General features: G+C 41.2%; 1 protein-coding gene across 6 annotated transcripts in view; it reads right to left on the bottom strand.

Annotated features, from left to right (window-relative positions):
• The window catches only part of RGS6 (regulator of G protein signaling 6), a 260455-nt gene that overhangs the window by 83697 nt on the left and 154234 nt on the right, over positions 1-22524 (bottom strand). For 5 of the 6 annotated variants that reach the window (XR_011726030.1, XM_071744548.1, XM_071744551.1 and 2 more), the window contains exon 3: positions 21384-21483. Coding sequence is in view for 5 of the 6 variants with exons in the window: in XM_071744548.1 (XP_071600649.1) it covers positions 21384-21483 (100 nt within the window). In the remaining variant the exon portion in view is untranslated. The remainder of the gene's footprint in view (positions 1-21383; positions 21484-22524) is intronic. The other variant, XM_071744552.1, reaches the window with a different exon arrangement.

The following is a 22524-nucleotide window of genomic DNA, read 5'->3' as shown; positions in this document are numbered from 1 at the left end:
TATATCTAGTGGGAATTCTGAGCTTTTCACTGTGCTATATACCTGTCCTTTTATAGATCTATTAACTTCTCTTTTACTGAGGAGGCAAATGAAAATCTTTATTTCTGTGGATCTTAGTTAAAAGACTCAGGTCAAGAAGAAAAGGGAGATGAACCTCTGTAACCCGAATTTCCATTCTCCAGAGGAAAACAACACACCCCAAATCAAATAGATTGAAGTTATGACATCATGAATTAAACTGAATCACTCAAGAGGGAAAACAGAAGCAGCCAAAGATACAGAATACATTGAGAGGAACAACAGTTTTGAAGAGAAAAATGTTTTTGAAAAGTACTACAGCAAATTCATCTGAAGAACAGTACAACAGAAATGAGTCTGTCAGTTCCAAAAGAGACCACATAAAACTTAGAGGGTAAAATGCAACAAAAGTCACTTCTGTCTAACAAAATGTTTTGTCATGTTGAGAGGCAGGCACTGGAAATAAGATTAAAAAAAAAAAAAAAATGTAATCCATGACTCTGTGTACTCATCCAACCCCTCCTCAGGAACACAAGCCAGAGCATTATTTCCTGCAAGAACAAGCATGAAGGTGATCTTTGGAAGAAGTGAGGCCATAAACCCTGAAGTACAAAAGCAAGGGAAGTCAGTGGAAGTTAAATCATGACACATTATTAAGCCTAACAATACTGAATATGTGCACTAATGCTAGAAATACTCCACAGATCTCAGTACAAAATATCCTTCCAAAGGTATAAAAAAAGGTATAAAAAAACCCCAACACCAAGCCAACAAGGGCCTCCCAAGTGGCCTTGTATTTTCTATGAAAATATACAATTACCAAGTCCCAAACCAAGACTTACATTTTAAAAGAACTGTCTTCAGCTGGCTACTGGGAAGCCTTTCCTGGATCTGTCCTTTCAGGACTGCTAGGGTAGATATCTCAACCACAGGAGATCAAAAAGTGAAGTATAACCAAGAAACCACACAGGCTCTTGTGCTAGTTGTAAAATTCATCTGGCATTGATTGTTCTTCCCTCACACTTTTCCTCAACAGTTGCAGATTTTATTATCAATTTTTACTGACAAAAAGGGTGAAAAACAGAATACCTATGCTTCAGTTAAAGGCAAAATACAGGCAGAACGTATGCCAAAACTGCCCTGGAGGGACCTCATACAGATTGGGAGGGTTATTTATTCCTCCTCCTGGCCACTTGGCATCATCAGGAAGAGTGCTAACAGTTTTTCATGCTGCAAATTTTTTTTATAAGGAGTTAAATTGCAAGCCATAGACCAGCACATCCACAAGCAATTCTGAGAGAAATTTTGAGAAAAGCAATTTTGAATATTCTAGAAAAGCCAACTTCTATTATTCTTTCTTTCCTCCTTCTGCACCCAGAGATGTATAACCCTGGAGCCATACCTCATATTCCTTGATCAAAAACTGCAAAATTGCTTCAGCCAAATGCAACCACAACTCCCCACCAGTGCTGGCTACTCCTCCAAAGCCAGTTGAAACCATAGCTCATCACTATTTACAACTACTATGGAACAAGCTCAGCAGGTTCTGAGTGGATCTAAATGGTCCAAATGCCACTGTGACATATTTGAACATACTTCTCACTGAAGTGTGCCAGAGACCCTGTATGTACTTGAATGTGAATCAGAAATATGAGGATTACAAAGTCATTTTCTACTACTCATTGTATCTGGATGTCACCCAGCATACTGGAGTCTGGCATCAGAGATGTCCAAGCTGAAGTTCTGCTATGTTTCTGGACTGCTTTGGAAGCACCCTATAATGCTCCTGCAGGCCAATCATATGGCTGAAAAAAAAAAAGGATAATAATGATATTCAGGTGTCTTTCAGAAATGTTGTAAAGATTAACGAGTTGCTGTTTACCTGGCACTTTGAAAACACAAAACACCATGCAACATAAAAACATTAACACTAATTCTTGCCAATGGAGTTGAGTTTCTCAGTCCTACTTTCTTGTGCAGAGTCCCTCCTCTGTAAGTGCTCATTTCTCATTTTACTTTCACAGACTGAAACCTGTCAACACTCTGCAAATTTTGCTAGCATTACGCCCAGAACAAACCACAGCAGGTCCCAAGGCAGGTAACTCAGAGTATTGTTTCCAGCCTGAGAGAATAAATAAAAAGGGCATTATTGACATTCTCTCACCAGCTTATGCACAGATTGACTTGTGCAAACACCATTGGTCTACAACAAGAGTACACAGATTTGAAATCAAGATTCCAATCAAGTAACTTTATTGTTGCAAGGTATTATTCAACATTTGTTAGGTACTGTCTAGTATTTGGCAGGTCCTTTCTGTAGATACTAAAGGCTCATGCAGCCAAGGACCATGTTCTTTATTTGACCCATTCTCCTTAAAACCTTGCACAGCTTCAAGCCTTCATTCTTGCACAACTGGACCACAAAGCTTCACTTCTTAACTGTGCTGCAATCTTAAGCAAAGGCTGCCCCTTACAACTAAACCAGCAATTTGCTGTCAGGAGCTGGTCTGGTGAGAGGAGAAGAGACTAAAGCAGGAGTTAGTATTTATTTCTGACAGTTATGAGGGTCTTCTATGTCTTTACATTTGAAAACACTCAGAGAAGCATGTCACAGATGTGGAAGTAGTACCCTTACAGTAAAGTGCAGCCCAGCATGACAAATTATTGACCTCTTCCTAAGGAAACATCTCTGACACCAATGACATCTCATCTTCCTTAAACAGGCACAAAAGGGTAAGGATGTGTTTATTTCAGGAGCCTATGAGATGTAAAACTGCAAAAAAACCCCAACCAAACACAAAAACCAAAAAAAACAAACAAAAAAGGAAACCAAAACCAACCAACCAAAAAAGTTGAAAGCTGATTTAGGATATGCAATCAAGGTCAAGTTCAGGAGGCAGAGCAGTGACAACAAAGCAGAAGAGCATACAGCAGGCTCAGCACAGGAAACAAAAAAGCAATTTTCAAACATTTGCAGATCCTTAGGTGCTAAACATTAGTAATGCTCATCTGAAGAACTACATGTAGGGATGGTCAGCTTATGTCCTTTGGGCCACAGAATTCATGAGGGGGTTCAAGTGAGGTTCTCTCCCTTGCACAGGAGCTTCCAGGTCCCCTGAATCCCTGACTGCAGGAGACACAGTGCCTGCACTGCTCAATTGCCACCAGAGCCAGAACAAGGAGGTGGCTACTCCAGGAGGCCATAGGCACCTTCACCTGCTAATCAGTCTTCCAACTCTCACACTTCTGAGAAAGTTATGGGGGAAGTTAAAGCAGGTCAGGAAGCTGGCTGCCTCCAGTGCTCCAGCATGATCCTCCTGTCTACCCACTCCCTAGTGTCATCGAGCCAGCCCAGTGACTACTTTGATCTGTCACCACATCAAGCTCTCCTGCTGGGCAATGGCTGGGTAGGTTAAGTTCTGGCATTAGGGAAGACTTTACCCATAAACACAGACCGGTCTGATCACTAATGGATTCCTTCCTGAGGAGAAACCCCCAAAACCCACAAAGCACATGCTAATGAAAACAGCCACCCTGTTGATCAAGCTTAATCGTTTTTTTAATATTAAAATAATGTAAGAAAAGTTGACCTGTAACAATAACAAAGAGGGACTTTTATCATTTTGCAGGAGGGATAACCAGTGGCTATCAGGAGTAGAGATAAGTAGGTCCCCAGCTGGCTTAAGATTCAATTAGATTTCTTTTTCCCATTAAGATGCCTTCAACTTTATCATCTGGTTATTAAATGTCCATTTTTGTCTTACACCTATTTCAGCTTCATATATGGATTATGCTAGTTCAGAATGCTCCCTATTATGAAACTGAACTGTTGAGGACTTGCACATTGTTTGTATTTTGGTATTCTATAGTAGTAATTCCAAGAGCAAAACAAGGGACTTCTTGCCTTTCTCCTCTCTAGTTGTTTACATCCCTGAATACACAGATATGGACATTTCCCTCAATTGATGACCAGGCCATGCCAGCCCAACAACCATTCACACATCTCAGAATTTCCCCTAGGTAGATTTGTTACATTTTTTGACTAGAAAAGATGCCAGTCCCAGACAAAACACCAACAAAAAAACCAGGTGTCCTACAGACAACCTTTTTGTATTTTTAAAAGATGATCCCAGACAGAAGTTTCAAAAATGCCAATGTGACTTAGCCTCCTTTCTTCTGTTTTTCAAAACCTAAAGGCCCTCAGGAGCCTACAGCCTACTGACTTTCATCAAGACCTACTGGCATACCAAAGCCATTTTTTCAACATCAGACTTACTTTTTCAGAGGCATTTGAAGTGTTTCACCTAGTCATGTAGTTACGGGAGTTTACCCTTGGTTCCGAGCAATTAATTCTGTATTTAGCTGGTATAACATCCCAGGTTGAATCCATCAGGTTATGCCTTTTCCTTTTGCAATTTAGCAGTCAGTATTTTGTAAAACAGATTAAAATTTCTAGAAAAACATTGGCATATTTTTTCTCTAGCTATGCTCATGTGTAATTATATATTTTAAAAATTCCATCCACAACATGTAAACATTTTAGTTCACTCCCAGTAAAATAAAGAGCTACGTAACTCCCATCAGTCTTCCAGTGCTTCAGAGACCAATCACATGTATCAAAATTGTCCCTCAAGTATAAGTGGATCATTTCTTGAATTAAAGTATTCATTAATGCAACATTAAAGGGAAAAAGTACCCTGTAGTTCACATATTTTACTAACTGTAAGCCACATACTTCAGACAATGGTGGATGTCTGGTTTGGAGGTTTTTTTTCATACATTCCAGGTATATTTATAAATCCAACATACAGCAAACCACCATTAACAAGTTTTGCATGAAAATGTGACCATTCAGCATGAGCCTTATGAAGCATAAAAGGCTAAAGCCATCTCTGTGACTCAAGCACAGCCCAGAGATAAAAAAGAACATTGTGGTGACCAGTAGCAAACAAGGGTAGTACAGCAGCAGAAGGCTGAACATATCCAGGATGCTGTGGAATAAAGAAGGGAAAAATACTTCCTTGATCTACAAGAAAACTTTATATGATCTACATGAAATCTTGATCTACATGAAATCTTTACGTATGCTTGCACATGAAGGATGAGATGTCCTGGCTGCTAAGCATCTTCCTCCACAGTGAAGATGGTACTCCATGGCACTAGCAGTACCTCCAGATTTAAAAGCATGTTCTCAACCAGCCTCTTCATCTACAATTAAGTAACTGAAATGGTTACTTGACTATCACATTCTATTAGCCAGGTTATAAGCAAGAAACTATTTTAAATGTCTACATATAAACCTGAATATTCTTTTGCTAAGACGCTCAAATCCAGTTGGTGAGTGCAAAGGCAAAAAGTACATTCTCTGAACATTTGCAGGATTTTCTATATGCTAATTTAAAATGCTGTAAAAATTTAATCATACTCAAAGTATTTGCTGGAAGGTGTTTTAATCTTTACTGGGACGGAAAAACACTTGTTCTGCATCTGAGAAATGAAAACATGATCAAATCCAAACAGAATGACAAAACATCTGACTGCATCCCCTACAGTGTTCCTCCTAGCAAGCAGCTGGAAACTGGGAAACATACCACCAGAGGTTTGCTAACACTGCTTTTTTCCTTACATGCTACCCTAGAAAGCCACCATGGGATCCGTGGCCAGAGAGAATATTGGTGGGCTCTGATATGATTCCAAGTGGTCATACTTAACACACTCTAGTGCCTACCTTTTGCCTGTTAACTTGCTCCATGTTAGATACAAGTCTCACCTGAGAGAAATCTGTTAGGTGAGACCAGTCCAGGCAGCTGCAGATTATCAGGAAAAAGGCAGAAGCAAGAGGGAAGAGACACCGCTGAAAAAACCACAGCTTCTGTCCTGCCCCAGTGCCTACAGGGAACTTACACAGGTATCATCTTCCTTGTGTGGTCCCAAGGGGAGCTGCAGGGATGGATGTCCACAGCTTCACTGGAATAGAACCTTTCAGAAAGCTTGTATCCCAACACCAGCAGGGATCCTGGAGAATCTCTCCTGACTGTTCTGCAAAAATGTGCCTCAGAATAGGGCACTTGCAGCAAATTTCCTAAGGAGATACAGTCTCCAAAGCCCCTTCAGCAAGTTCTCACCAAAACTATGGTAATCTGCATTATCATCACTACTACAGCTCTATCTGGCAGCTTTGACGAGTGGTAAAGAGTAGGTTGTGTATTACCCTGAGTGCCCATAACACACTATAAGATACTATAACATACATCTTCCACACCAAAAGCTTAATCTATAAAACCCAAGAATAAAACAATAGTTCATGTGACAAAACAAAATGCAGCTGCCATTCCTCTTAACACATGAGTCTATATAGGTTTTCATTAGAAGCAGAACAGTGAAATTCAACACTACTTCTCCAGAAGTTTGCTATTCAATAGGACAAGACAGGACAAATCCCATTAATTACTCCCTCTCTTAGCCAAGTGAGACAGAAAGAGGCTCAGTCAGGCTGATCAGACACTGCTAAGTGAGAAACCTAAAGAGCAGATGCTATCTTCCTGTAATCAGTGGAGCCAGGTGGCTCAACAGATCCATGCAGACCGGATGGAAACAAGCTGCAGGTTTTACCTCTCCCTGCAGCAGCACATTAACTCATCTTTCTCAGTGTCACCTGCAATGGTCACCCCTCCTGCTCTACAGAGCAAACCTCCAGGCCCACATTAATGATCACTGTTACCCAGAGGTAGCCTGAGGTGAGAATATCTAATTCCAGGTGACCATAACAATCAAGATGTGATAGCTTTTCACCTTCTTCTCACATCCCCTCCCAACCTCCTTTTACTATGTGCTACCTTACACATATTAGAGAATGTCTGGTCTAATCCCTGAGAAATTAGGAATATTTTAACATGCTTCTGCCAAGGATGTTGCTGGCCATGTCTCCATGCTTCTCACAGCCAAAGCAAGGAAAGGGACCATCTTGTACATAAGTCTCCACGTTCAGCTGTGCTACAAACCTCTTGTCTAACACCAGGCATGTAATTTACTCTTTTATCTTCATTAATTGCACAAATGAATACAATCAAACCTCAGAAGAGTTCTGTCAAGCTGTGCAGTATAGGGATGTAAGAGACAAAAAGCCCATATGAAACTCCAGACAAGATCACCTGCTTGCGTCTGACCTTTCTAAACTTCACAGAATCATAGAATGGTTTGGGTTAGAAGGGACAGTGCAGATCAGCTTGTTCTAAACCCCCTGCCATGGGCAGGGACACCTCCTCCTGAACCAAGCTGCCCAAACCCCATCTATCCTGGCTCAAACACCAGGCCCGGGGATGGGCCATCCACAGCTGCCGTGGGCAACCTGTTTCAGTGTCTTACCATGCTCACAGTAAAGAATTTCTTCTAATATCTAAGCTAAACTTACCTTCTTTCAGTTTAAAACCATTACCCTTGTCCTATCACTACATTCCCTTGTAAATAAAACCCTTCATTGCTGAGTTAAGGTGTTACTGCAGGTTTTCATTCCTGGAACATTAAAAGAATTTGAAGCAAATAAAGGCTTTCTGAAAGGAAAAATCATCAATGTACCTGAGAGTCTGCTCCAAATACAAGTGGCCAAGAAGTTGGGAGGAGAAGGAGGACACCAGAAGAGAGTGGGGGTTGATGGTACCAAGCACAAAATGAAATGATTGTGAGTGTGAAGCAAACCACCCTGGGTGAGCCTGTGCAGAACCTGACACTTGAGAGAGGCACCAAAGACAATGCAAAAAGAACAGACAGGGACTAAAGGGTGAATAGGGTGAGCATTTTTTTTTTTTTTTACAAAAAAGAACCATTTTTTTTTTAAAGGTGCTAGTAAAGGTACTAGTAAGGAACCCACTGCAGTACACAAATCTCTAACAAACTGCCCCTACAATGGGCAACCCCAGCTCATGAATGGACTGTCCCAGGAGTCCCAGGGAAGAGAAAAGGGTGCTGAGAAAAACAGAAGGCTGTTTTAAAGATTTGGGGTTTTTTTTGACAGCATAGGCACTAACAGAGTGAACCCTACTTTCACAACAGTACTTGCAGACTGACAAACCTCCAGCCTGGTACTGCACATGCAAAGTTTTTTTCCTCAGTCTGGTACTTGACACCTTGTGTGACTTTACCAGCACTCACAAAACCTGCTTTAATAACACTATTTGGAGTTGTGTAATATAAATCTCTGTTTCAGAAAATGCTTTGTTGCCTGACACTACTTAGAAGAAAATTCATGCAACCCATCCCTGAAACTATCCAAACTGGTAAGAGACCCTTTGACTGCTGAAGAGACATAATGAAAAGGAATTCAATCTTGAAATTTCTGGATTAAACAATTGACAGGCAAGGAATAGAGGGTTTGGTGGCACAGAAGACAGCTGTTTCCAGAGGTAAACTGACAGAATCTAGATGTTATTGCCTAAACTGACAGAATCTAGATGTTATGAATGAGAACTTGGCAAAGCTACAGAAGCTTGTCACAGCAGAGGTGGGAATCCAAATTTTAATGATTCAACTAAAGAATGCCAAAGCTGGTGGAAAACACTGAGCTATTTCTACCTCTGTGTCCTTACGGCTGCCCTCACACTACTGTGGGTGTAATTACATAAGGCAACAAAATCCTTTAATGGAAGGCAGAATTATTTAAGGAAAACAGCTGGCAAATTTAGACCTAAGTAGGAGCACAGAAATGTCAGCTCTGAACTGAGTGTGTCAAACATGACCCAGATACCTAATTAGAAGTTATGCTCAAAACTAACTGGCACAGGGCTCCAGAAACAGGCTGGCTGAACACAGCAGAGAGGCTGCAATTGCCCTGATTGCATTAGATACTGTTCTCATCCCCTCACTATTCCCCAGCTTTGATTTTACAACACTGAGAAATTTGTCGGGAAAAAGGAGGGGAGAGCAGCGTTCCAGAATAATGATGCAAAAAGCCTCATCTGTGAGCCTTGAGGGGTCAAAGTTGTCAGAGTGCTTCTCCTAGCACTGAGAGATGGCTTCATGCCTGTCCCCAGCTGACCTGCTCTGAGACAGCATCCACCCTGGGGGACTGTGGAGCAGGGAGTGGGATGCTCTCCTGTGTGGCACTGCCTGTGGTGACCTCTCTGTATCAGGCACCCCAATCAAATAGGCTCCAGCAACCCCAGAAAAATACTTGAGGAAAGAAAACTGAATGAATGTGGAGGAGTCCACAAAACCCAAATGCAGCTCTGTCTCGAGTTTATTTATGTTCACATGCAGAACAAGCATCTGCAGCTGAGTCCCAAGACACCAAAAGAATAACAATATAGAGGAATATAACACATTAATTAAGAAGGGGTCTAGGAAAGCTAACTATGATCAGTCAAAATATTACTTCCTTAAAATACAGCAGTCTGTAAAAAGAAAGCTCTGTGTTTACTTTAGTTTTTCCTTATGCTGTTTTCCAACACGTCAGAGAAAAATGTTTTAAATGAAAGTGTCCAAATAGAGAGGAATACACTCATGAATGTCTTGTACAGGGATCTACTAGGATCACCTTCAGAGATTTTCAGTTACTTAAATGAGGTGAGAAGATCCCCATGGAATAGCCCATACAAATCAATGAGGAAGAACTGTAAGTTTCTGTAAAGTAAGACTGTAATCTGCCCACGGGCTTTCTTATTGGAGCCAAGGCATGAAATAATACTTGTAAAACTAGGTGGGTTTCCTAACTTGATGCTCAGGGACCACTGCTGACAAGAGGAGCAGTAGGAGCAGCACGTCACTGACAGAGATACTCATTTATTTGTGGATGTATCACGGAAAATAATAAAGATAACAGAGTGCTCACCAGACCCTCTCTTGATAGGCATCTTCCTGTTGGGAATTGGCATCCAGGAACACAAGCAGTCAGTGTGGTGCCCAGCCACTGAGGAGGAAGGTGGCTGTGGAGCAGGATCAGGGAGGTGACACTACCCCTGCACTTGGCATTAATGCAGCGCTTAATGGAAAGCACTGGACAGTTCTGGTGCTTCCTGTTCAAAAAGGTTGTTAAAAACTTGGGAAAGGGTCCAGGGGAGAGGCACAAGAGGAATTAAAGGCTTGGAAGAAGTAGTCTGATATGCTTCCAGGTACACAGTTTATTAAGAACTTCACAAAGTGAAGTGGCTATTTCAGTGACTAAGGAAGTATCTTTTTTGGGAGAACAGATGTCTTCATTGTCTACCATAAACACCAGGTTCAATACCAGAAAGTGATATGGACAAAGACCAGAAATAAGAAACTTTGGGGCATATTGCTACTTTTCTAAGGGTGACAACATCTTTTCTATAGGTCAAAGCAGATTTTTTTATGCCAGGCATATTTAAAACTGCACACATTCTTCTAAGATCTGCAGTTGTAAAGAGAATTTGAAGGAGGGAAGCTGTCTGTGAGCAGACTGAACCAAACGATCACCACAACCTCTTATTGCACAGGTCGACACAATAGGCAAAAAAATCTCCATCCCTCTTCTCCCCACTCACAGCCAGCCCTCCCCTCCCAGGAATGGGGGCTGCACTTACAACAGTTCAAGGAGACACAAGAAAACCTCTGAGTTATTGCTGAGCACATGGTGTCAGTGTCCGAGTTGATCCCTGGCAGCTCCCACTGGGCACAACACACCAAACGTGTGGCAAAGCAACTTTCTGAAATGAGTAAGCCAAGGCGTACTGAAAAGCTCATTTTGGAAGGTGGTTTTTTTTGTCTTTTTGGTTTTTTAGCACTTTCAAGTTGTTGTGTCTTTTCAATCTCTCCGTTGCTACTGTGGCAAGGACCTCAGAACCCTGTGGAGCTCTAAAATCAACTCTTTCTACGTGAAAAAAAAAGATGGTATCTGTAATGCAATATCCGTGTTGCAATGATGTAAACTATGAATAAATAATGCTACAATGCAAATCTATACCACACTTTAAAAAAATCTAGTCTTCTAATTCTGTTTTTTATGTTTGACAAGCAAAATATATTTTTATGAATACACCACTGCTCAGTGCATTAGTTTCAGCAACAATAGCTTTGTGCTTGAAATTTTGTCAGAATACTGTGACCTTTATCTCTTTTCTATGGCTACTACTGTGTCCCTAGCAAGTTCCCCTGTCTCTTTGGTAGCAGAAAAATATAGACAACAGAACACTGGACATTTGACAAATACCTTGTTTGCTAAAAAGTGCAGCTTTCAGAGAGACAGATTTATTAAGGAAATAGGAATGAAATTACTGAATACCTAGAGCAGAGGCAGAATATCAAGAGTAAAATCCATCAGGAATTATTCATTCAGATATATCTGCAATAATCTTGGCATTAGCCAGCAATCAAGTGTCAAAAAAAAAAAAACAAACAACCCACACCCAAGAAAAAAAAAAACCCCACCAAAACACACACGATCCTATCCTCAATAAAAACAGGTACAAAAAAACCCACAAACCAGAATAAGACTTCCTACGCAAGATAACACAAAACTGTACCATAATTAGATGTAAAACCTTCCCCTGCTACACACCAACATTACTTTTCTCATTGCTCTATGGTTTGGGGTTCTTTTATGTTAAGTATAATCATCATTTTATATTAACCAGCTTCTCAAAGTTTCTTGCATGTTTTATTCCTCTAGGCAAGAGTTAATCTGTAATCCTGGCCATAATGTGGAGGTATCTGCAAGGAGAAAATTCTTCTTCTGCAAGTGACCTTGTTATGGAGTAGAATCCTGAGACTCTCTTCTTGCAAAGCATGTGGCCATAAAATAGGAATTAACTGAACTAAGACCTAATGTCTTACTTTTATTTCTCTGCAGGACCAAAATATAATTTTCTTCCCTGCATGTGGTAGTGAATCATACATCAAAAATATCCAAGCTCATTGATTCACACCATACTCAAAACAAATCCATGGGAAACCAGCGAGCAATTTTGAGAGATTTATCCACAGAGGAAAAGAAAAAAAAAACCACAAAAAGTTAAAGAAAGCATGCAAATGTGTATTATTTATAATGATGGATATGTATGGAAAGCCTGAAAGATTTTTCATTTTCCTGCTTGTGTCTTTTGATGGAAGATTCTAAAGCCAAATCCCTGTCATTCTTAGGTGCTATGTACTGCAAATACAAAAGTGAAGAGCTGAGTAATTCTGCTGGAACAGGCAGAATTAAACAAGTTACTCATCAACTGTTCAGGGTACCCCCACAAACCAGGAATGCATTTTGTCCACTCCTGCACTAAACCAACAATCAAACAACTAAACAAAACCCTCCAACTACAGCATCTTCTGGAGATGTATTCGAACAGCCCCCGTGCAGCAAATGTAATTTCTGACCAGCATACTACTTATGGCTGGTAAAAATAAGCTAGTGCACTGTGTAATTCTTTGTAGTATTTAAAGTAAAACGCCAAACCCAGCCCTTCCTTCTCATCCTGCCCCCTCAATGGTAACCTCAGTGCTGTAACTGAGGTATACATAGAAGAATGAGTCACTTATCAAAGCTAATGTATGTGTAAAAGAATTGAAAATGATCCATGAGACTGGATTTCCAGTTACTAAAGTTAACTTCTGCATTTCATTAGAACAACAGCATTGATTAAAGTAAAAAAAAAAACCTCCAGAACAAAGAGTTGTATTTTGCAACTTAAGCCCTTTAATTAAAAAGCAAGTAAGAATCTGCTCAAGAAATAACATCCTGAACATTGCTTTGACTAAAACAGCCAAAGAGTGCTAGATAAGAAGGAACAGAACACAGAGATTTGGGGCAGCCAGACACTCCCAAGCCATACCTGGAACTCTGTAGAATGTACCTGAGACCCCTCCTGCTGGGAACACAGGCCCATTCTGAAGGTTGCCCAAGATTGCCTAATTGTGGCTACAATCAAAGTCAATCATCTTGGACCCTATAAATATTGGATGCAAGAGGGAAGGTCTTTGGAGCTCTCCAGGAGTGCACGGACCTGTGGCCCGCATCACACGTGGCTCATGAAGGAATGTGGTTCATGGGATTGAAGTAAGTAGCCAGCCACTTCTCTTAAGTAAGGAGAAAAATCAGATTATGCTGGGCTGATACAAGTTGACTGTTGGATAACTGGGGAGGAAGAATCCAACTTCTTTCATGGTATCAGGTACCAAAATTTAACGTCTTAAAAGGAAAACCTCTATACCTCTGTGTGTGTGAGTTTGTGCACAATTCAGAAATTTTGTTTAGTTTTTTAACTTGAATCTCTGTTTTGATTAAATTGATTCTTGATTGTAACGTTATTAGAAAAATCATATTATCTAATTTTGTAATTCGTTATATTACTGTTAAATAATCTTAATTTACTGCTCATCCAAATCACACCAGACCCATAATTATGTGTTAAGCACTACTTTGAAATCTCTGCACTTAAACCCCTTCCTTGTTAACCACTGACCAAGTCTGAGACTGGCAATGGATCCAGCAACACCCAGGCCCCTCTCTGAGAAGTAGTTTAAAAGGCTAAGGGGTCCACTCTGAACCTTGTGACTCAAGGGGAGGGTCTTCCTCATTCTTTTCCCTAATTCCTGCACAAATCACTCCAGCCCATCCCTGACTCAGTCTCCCCCATACCTGTGTTAATCACTTCCCTAGATCCCTACATCAATTACTTCCATCTGTTTCCCTACATGCCCCTTCCACATGGTAAGTAATAAGAGTGAATCTTGCCACCAAATTCTGTGAAGCCACAGTTTAACAAATCTATACTAAATATCACCCCTTCCTGAGAGCTTTGTCAATGATTCCTTAAGCAACCATAATACCTTCCACTCCTGTCTGTGACAGCATGGTATAATCAGGCTGATGTGGTTCATGGAACAATGAGAGGCTTTATTTTTCTAATGGGTGCAATGGCATCAAATTAAAGCAACAGATGAAAGTAAGGGTTGTCAAACCACAATCAAAGATTTGCTCCTTCACACTGCTACTGATTGCTGCTTTTGTGGTAGCTCGAGGTAAATATGGTTCCTCTCAGGGTCAGATCTCCACATACACCCTCAGTGGGTATGTGGCTTCTCAGACTCAGCAGCAGCAAAGCTGCTCTGCTGTGTATTTCATGCTTAGCAGCCCACAGGAGTGCTGGAGGCAGGGTGCAAACAAAGCAAGAGGTGTGAAAAAACTAAACTGTGATGGTAGAGCCTTCACCACACAACTCCCAAGTTGTTATGAATTAAAGACAGGTGAAGTATTGCAGCTTGAGTGCAGTCTACTTAACACTCACATCCAAAAATCAAAGCCTCGCAGTACTTATAATTAATCTCTGCTCTTTTGCTGTGTCATTCAGATCTGGAAACAAACTTTTGTAATAATGCTGTGCTTTTGAAGACAGCAAGATGAATGCAGAAAAGCATTAATCATTCATCCCTATGAATTTCTACAGGCATTGAAATATTCTTGACTTTTCCTCTAAATGCTTTACTCATTAGCCACAATATTCCATCAGCTAAATGCTGTGTTTCACAATAAACTGAAGTCAGCAACAAGAATGCTCATAATATGGAACATTTTTTGTTATTGCGGCTGAATTACCAATTCATCTAAACCCTGGAGTTCATCAGGTAATTTATAATCAGATCTGTCTCCATTGCAGCTTTTAGCCACTATTGAAAGGCTTAAAAGCAATTATTTGGGAAGAAAAAAAAACCACCACCCCATTTTTAATAGACCTGCTTTACTCCAAGCTCATAGCTCTCATCTGATGCCTTCCAGTCCAGTAATTTTTATGCTCATATTCTTCAATAATTTTGCATTGTTCTAGCTTTTGTCCAGGTGGCTAGAAGGTCATCTTGGTTTTATTTTTCCTACTGGAAACATCTCTGGTGACTAGGAAGAGCAGACAAATTACTGCAGAGAGATAACTCTGGACCATTTGGTGATTTTGATGATTTTTCATTGTATTTTTATTGCCCAGAGGAATAGCCACATAGCATAATTATTTAAGCTTCTGATTTATCATATTTTCATTTGACAGCTCTAGCAAGGACAAGAAGGACCAGGAAGGTCCTTCATAATTCTAATGCAAGGAAATGAAATCCCTCGTATTATGCAGTGCTTTTAACATAGCATTTGGGAGGCTATTTTACTGACAGAATACTAAGACCTCAAGATGTATTTCATAAGCTTCCTGCAGTGCCCTAAGCCAAATTTTAATGTGCCCACTGCTGTGATGTGCTGCTTTTCCTCCAGTGTTTTCCACCTCAGGTATGACTGCTTCCAAGTGCTGTCATATGAATGTGTGTGACTACATAAAGTGCCCCATTTGGGCAATTTTAAAAGTGATGCTTAACTTCATTTAACAACACAGAATTTCTCCCATTCTGTGTGCACATGTGCTTAAGGGACCTATAAGCTCCACGTGATACATGAGCACACCCGAGGGGATGAAGGGCATGGAGACAGAAGTGGCACTGACACCCTTCCTCTCAGAGTAGCTGTGGAGTCAGGCATCCTGCAATATTTGGGCTGGGTTCAGGTGTGATTCCCTACCACTGGGGAATGTGCCAGGCACAAAACAAGCCCCACAGACTCAGGGGAGACCTCATTGCTCTCTACAACTACCTGAAAGGAGGATGGAGCCAGGCGGGGGTTGGTCTCTTTTCCCAGGCAACTCTCAGTAAGACAAGAGGGCATGGTCTTAAATTGTGCCGGGGGAAGTTCAGATTGGATATTAGAAAGAATTTTTTCACAGAAAGGGTGATCAGACATTGGAAGGGGCTGCCTGGGGAGGTGGTGGACTCGTCGTCCCTGGAGACATTTAAAAAGCGACTCGATATGGCACTCAGTGCCATGGTCTAGTGACTGTGGCGGTAGTTGATCAAGGGTTGGACTCGATGATCTCTGAGGTCCCTTCCAACCCAGCCTATTCTATGATTCTATGATTCTATGACCCCTGCTCCCTCAGCTGGGAGAGCAGAAGAGAAATCCAGCACGGGTTGTGATGAAGGGGAAGCTGCATGAACTGAACCACAGCTTGGCTGCAGCAGAGGGCAGTGATGCACAGATAGTAGCAGTCCTCATTCTGCACAGAGCCTACAAACACAGAAGCCTGTCCTTGTTTGTGTCTAGCATAAGATCCTTACCACTCTTGGATGTATTCTTAAGAAAAAAATGCACGCTCTTTGTGTGTATTTAAGTGCACAGAGAGCCACAGAGTATTCACTTTCAAAACTATTAATTCTCTTTGCTTTCCACTATTTGAGAATATCCCATCCAATTAATCTGCTACCCCCCTTGTCTTCTGAATATCCTTTAAACTTCTGTTTCACAAGGTGCTGACTTGCATCTTAACAACAGGCAAAGCTCTCTGCTACACTTCAGAGAGCTGATTTTCATCTTCCCTTCCCCCATCCCTCTCACCCTTTGAAAGGTAGGAAGCTGGATGTACTTTAAAAAAAGGGAGGAAGGAGGGAGTTGTAGATAAAGCCAGAATAACTCTTTGGCTCCTTAACTGGGTTAATTTGTCTCCTGGCACGGGAGCTTAAGAGAGAGCTAAAGGAAAACTGCAAGGCATGAGCTACTTGTGTAATAGCTGACATGCCTAATGCTATGTGGTTCACAGCAGCTCTGAAATACTAAATTAAAAGGTGTAACAACCTTCTTATTAAGGGAAGGATGGATTACATTTCCATTGGGTGCAATCTGAAAAAGAGATGCACAAAAAAACCCCCACAAATTGTGATGAACAAACACAGTCTTGACTTGAATTAGTTTAAATGCAACCTGCTCAGAGAAACTGACTTTTTGTGAGAAATAAATGGATTTATATTCTTGATCAGTTTGCAGTTTCTATCATGCAATTGCACAACCCTATTGAATTTATTGCATAGCATCTGCTGTACATTAATGTGGAAAACCACCAGAAATTATACCATATTATATATGCTATGTATAGTATTGAAATTTTAACTAAAGAGCATGTTCTCTCTATCATTTATAAACAAGTAAATACAACCAAAATTATGTTGGATATCAACCTGAGTTTTAGCAAAACAAGGTTTTTTCCTTGTTTTGCTTGTTTTACCTAAATGGGCATGGTCATGTTTAAGTGAAAGATTTCCCTTGGTTTAGATGTGGGATTATCTACCTCTGCTAACTTTGCCTGAAACAGTCAACACTGTATTTCTTGTCTCCTGTTTTTCAAAGCAAAACTACAGAGGAAAGACAAAATAAATTTTAAAATAAGGGAAGAGACTGAAGAAATCACACCCTGTCCCATCTCCTCCCCTCATGAGGAAACCATAGACTGCAATGAGGTCACCCCCTCAGCCTCCTTTTCTCCAAACTGAACAATCCAAGTGACCTCAGCTGCTCTTCATAAGTAATCATCCCTTCCAGACCCTTCACCATCCTCATGGCTCTCCTTTGGATGCTCTCCTTACAGCTTTGATGTCTTTTCTATACCATGGTGCCCAAACCTGCACACAATACTCAAGATGAGGCTATACCAGTGCAGAGTAGAGAGGGACAATCCCCTCCCTTGACCAGCAGGCAACACTGTGCTTGATTCACCCTAGGTCAGAGTTGGCCCTCCTGTCTGCCAGGGCACACTGCTGGTTCATATGGAAGTTGTAGCAAAACTTCCTGGGAGGAGGGCAGAACAGTGCAAGGTTCAGAGGTTGCACATCCCCCTTGGGTTTCAATGCAAAGATGCTGGCACCCTGGACTAGGCGTACACAGGACTGGGAAGTTCACCTGTTGCCACACTGACTTCCTTCTGACTTGTTTCAGCAATACTGTATAGGGTCAAGTCTGAATCAATGGCAGAGGAAAGTACATGCTGTTGGTCCTCCTACCAAACAGAAAGGAGGTTGGTTTTAAAATGCAGTTATATACAAACCAAAAAGATTTGAAAGCCAGTTTTGTTGCTGGTTAGTATAATGAGTTCTTACAACAGTCTAATGACTGGGAAAATAAAAACTTGCTGATTCATTTACAGAAAAAAAGATCATTATTGAAACTGTTTTGTCACTAAGAAAGAAATGGGAAACTCCATTTATTCCAGCAGCTGACAGCATGAACTGGCTGATGACCCTGTCTGGGCATGGATCACAGTCCTCAGTCAGTTTTTCCTTCCATTTGTCCATTGTGTTTATGCTGTACTCTAAATTTATGGACAGACAGTATCATATCTGGCTCACAGATACCACACAGACTGTTTCCATCCTACTTTTATTCTCTGTGGCTTGACTGTAAAATGAAGACTTTACCAAGAAGGCAATGGTGCAATGTATCTTCCTTTGATTGACCTACTTTGAGCCAAAAGCCGGGGATGAGGATACACATCTACTTCTAATGCAGATTAAAACATGCCTTTGGCACAGCATCCCCACAGACTCATCATACATTCAAAAAAAAGGTTCTTTCATCAGGCTCTTGTTGAGAGAGGACCACTAATGATAACTCCCTGAGGCTCCTCTTCCTCCTGTTACACAATTCCTCATTCACAACACAGGCATCAGGAAAGAGGAAAGCAAAATAGAGATGAGTGATTCTTTCCCTGGTATTCAAACTTCGAAGCAAACACCTACTTTGCAGTGCTACCACAGAAGCTGCCTGTTTAGAGCACCAAGGTGCTGCTCTAATATTTCTTTTTAAGATTTTACATTTCTCCTTTAAGAAGCAATTACAATAGAAGTGCCAAGCAAAAATAAACTCCTGGTAATCACAATCACTGTCACCCTGGCAAGTAAAATAACACCTCGGTATTGCTGTTATATTTTTCAGGTGTAAATAAAAAGTGTGAGAATGACAGAGTTCAGGAACAAAGCTCTCCCCAAGGGGGGACACAAAGTTTTTGAAACTCTCTTTTGCTCATGACATTGAGTGGAATTAGGCAAGCATTTAAATTGAGTATCTGATGATCGTAAGAATAATTCCTGTTGGAAGGATGAGGTCCAACCTCCATCTAGAGGTCTAACCTCCATCCAAAGCAAGGCCAAATGCAGAGTTAGGTCAGATTGCCCAGATCAGCTATACTCAGGGGGTTCTGAACAACTCCAAAATGATGGTTTCACATCTTCTCCAGGCTAGCAAGCCCATGTTCAGCTGCTCTGACCACAGACAACTTTCTTCCTAAACCTAGTTTGGATTACTCAAGCTGCAACTTGCATACATTGTCTACTGTGCTTCCATCACACACCCCTGAGAAATGGTGTGACCCTGTCTTGTCTATAGCCTCCCAATCCCTTCAGCTTTCCCCTCTTCATATTAATCAAACCCAGCATCCTAAGCTCTTGCTCAAATATAGGTGCTCCTGACTCTTTGAGAGCTCCAGCTCTCCACCCATCTATAAATTTCTTTTGGTTTTGGTCTACAAATAAGCATCTGAAAGGAGGAATGAGAACTGGAGAAAGCTGGGTTCTCTGCTGAGCCACTGTCTTCCCATGCTTTTCAAGCTCAGAAGCTTCATGCACTGCCCAGTCCATCACAAGCGAGATGCCTTCCAATCGTGTGAAGGGAATGGTACTGAGGTTGTTCCCCTCCAAATGTGAGAACTTTCTGTGAGCTTTGGAGGGAGGGTTTGCTCTGATTTTATCTTCATCTTTTCACTGTTCCCTGTTTTGTGAAAACCTTGAGATTTCTAGGTGATCCATCTGCACCTGCTGTTCCAGAAGAACAGAGGGCAAGGGGGCAGTTTCCATCACAACAGGGAGCTTCCAGCCAGAGTGGTACCTAAGGATCAGTATGAGTTTAAAGATGTTGTGAGGTTTCCAATTTCCTTTTTTTGAGTAACAGGTGGTGTCTTGACTAGCTCAATTGCTTAATCGATGCTATGAATATTAACAGGAACACCAGAAACCTGTTTTAGGTTAGTAAACCTTTAGTCATCCACTCTGGATATTGTGAACTTAAGCTCATGGAATGAGATCAGATAAATAGTTATTTTTCCCAGGAACCATCAAGAACACTTAGCTGATAGCTGCTCCAGGCATAACCTGCAATTTAGTAATTTTCACACCTCATTCTAGATTCAGGTTTCTTTTCCACAGTAGAACCCTAACCCTGCAACTGCCAGTTACACTGAGTCAGCACCTGGAAACCACTTTCAGCAAGGAGAACCTGGTGCTTGGAAACAAGGAATTAACTGGACCAAGCCTTAAATAAAACCTTCATTCCAGTTCCCATCTTCCCCGTCTATCCTCAAGAACCCTGCAGGTGTGTATTCCATCTCTGTAGATTAAACTGGACGTTTTTCTGATACAACGATATCAAATCACACTTTGGAATCAATCAGCACAACCTCAAATTCTGCTCAATCCAACTATTTTCTCAGTAAAGGTATTTCTGAAATGCTCAAGCTGAGATACGCCTCACTGAAGGGAAACCTCTTTCAGTGGCTCAACACCAGCTGCAATGCCAGCATCCCTATTGACAAAAGATATTTCCCCAATATTTTACAACAGTAGAAAGTCCCCAAGAGCAAGAAAGGTCCCTTTGAACTGCCCGTTCTGCTCTCAGTTATTGATGTGCTGCCTATATGCAACAAGGCAATTTTTGCATTTTAGTGACCATCTGAATTTTACTGCAGTGAAATCAAAGCCACTGAGATGGAAACCCTTCCCTTTTCAGACCAGGAGGGGAAGCTTCCCTAAACAGACTCATCAGAATGTGTATCTGGTCTGATGTGGAAAGAGACTCTGCAGGACAGATAAAATCACATTTACCTTGCAGAAATAAAGAACATAATCATTTAAAGGCACAGTAGTAGCTAGGTGTCTCATATTAGAAAATAGTCTAGTGGCAGTTTTGTACCACTGTAGTGAAAACTGCTACAGAACTAGTGAAAGCAGGCACCAGAAAACCTTCAAACAAATCACATCAGCCTGAATAAACTCAAATCAATTAATGGCAAAGTTATTTGTTGCCCTAGAAGATATTCTGTCTGGAAAGATGCATAGGAATGGTTTTGTCCTCTGACTCCCAGTTCCTGCACCATCCACACTTGGGTACACATAGCTTTAATAAAACAGCACACAATGCATAAAAGGTTTTTCACATTCCTCTACTTGGCACAGAAGCCTGGGGAAAGTCTCCAGGTGTGAGTGAGAAAATATTGTTTTAAATTTCTTTCCTGAGTTCTTTCCCAGCATCTTCCTAGTCACATCATAGGGAATGATTCTGCCTGGTTATGCTGTAATGGCCATAAAAGCTTAAAACATTTCAAAATAAAACTCATCCCAAAGAAATATAAAAGCTTAAACAGAATCAAGAAATCTTGGTTCAATACTGCACCGCACAACACTGACGTGCAGAAAAAATAAGCAGAGGGGGCACTTTTTTCTTTGATTCCTTTTTTGTGTTTGCTCATATGCAGAGAACACCAGTTCACACTTTCTTCCCTGAGAACTGAGGTCCTTACCAGTGACAACACTGGGGATTTTGGACAGAAAGCTCTTGACAGTCCGGATGGGAACTCCACCAGTTTTGTCATCCTGCATTCTTGTAACGATGTCTTCAATCTGTCAAAAGGAAAGAAAGAAAGACTTAGTGGTTTATGCAAAATGGTGACTGGAATGTTTACATGAGTGCTGCTGTGGAGCCTGCTGGTAGAATGGTTTTCAAATGTACCATGAGTATTCCTGCACAAACATGGACCTAGAGACACAGCCACCACCTCCAAATTCAAACTCCTGAGATCAGATTCCATGAGACAACACAGACCAGCTCGGAAGAAGGTGGTCAGATACTGAGAATCCAACTGTAACTGCTTTTTTTTGCTGACCAGGGGGTGTTAGAAAGGTGGTCTTTGGTCCATATGTGAATTGGGTTAGACTGCAACAAGCTTAAGGAGCTTCCTGTCCAGTCCACTTTCCCCTGTTTCCCCACATTCGTTTGAATCCTCAATATCGTGACCTTGGGAGGACTTTGATTTTCCAGAGGGTCCCAGACAGTCATGAGAAGAGCATTAGACAACAACTGCAGGACAATTTCCCCTGTCTCATGCTGTAGGCTGGGATGATACGTGGCTGTGGTCATCATGCAAAATAAACAGGCAAAAGCAAAATAATCATAGAGAAAAAATTGCTAGGTTTTCACAGCCAAGAAAATTTTCTTCACAGGCACATACATAAACCATCGTACACAGGAACCATACAATCATCTTCAAAAGCCATGGCAATGAAAGGATCTGATTACTGGGGAAAAGAGATTACTACTCCTCCCATTTACTCTAAAATGGGAAGAGATTTTTGCTCCTTCTAAGGCTGCTACCCCTGCATTTACTTGAAGGCAATGCCAGGGAGAACAAAAAGCTGAACATAAGCCCAGTACAGAAAATCAGCATCTCCCAAAACACTCATCAAATTAATAAGGTCTCACAAGCCCAACAAAAATAAACTCAGAGCTGGGGGCTCTGTTAGCTTGAGTGGCTGACAACACTGGTGACAGGGTGCTAAGGCCAACAGTGACCAGACAGGGAACACAGCTCTGATTTTACCTTTCTCCTCCCAGATTCTGTGAAACACAACCTGGGCATAGAGGTTACGTGGTGGGAACACGGC

The sequence above is a fragment of the Heliangelus exortis genome, chromosome 5 (assembly GCF_036169615.1).
Source record: "Heliangelus exortis chromosome 5, bHelExo1.hap1, whole genome shotgun sequence".
Taxonomy (NCBI): domain Eukaryota; kingdom Metazoa; phylum Chordata; class Aves; order Apodiformes; family Trochilidae; genus Heliangelus; species Heliangelus exortis.
The sequence above is the reverse complement of the archived record's forward strand: the minus strand, read 5'-3'. Positions and strand labels throughout refer to the sequence as shown.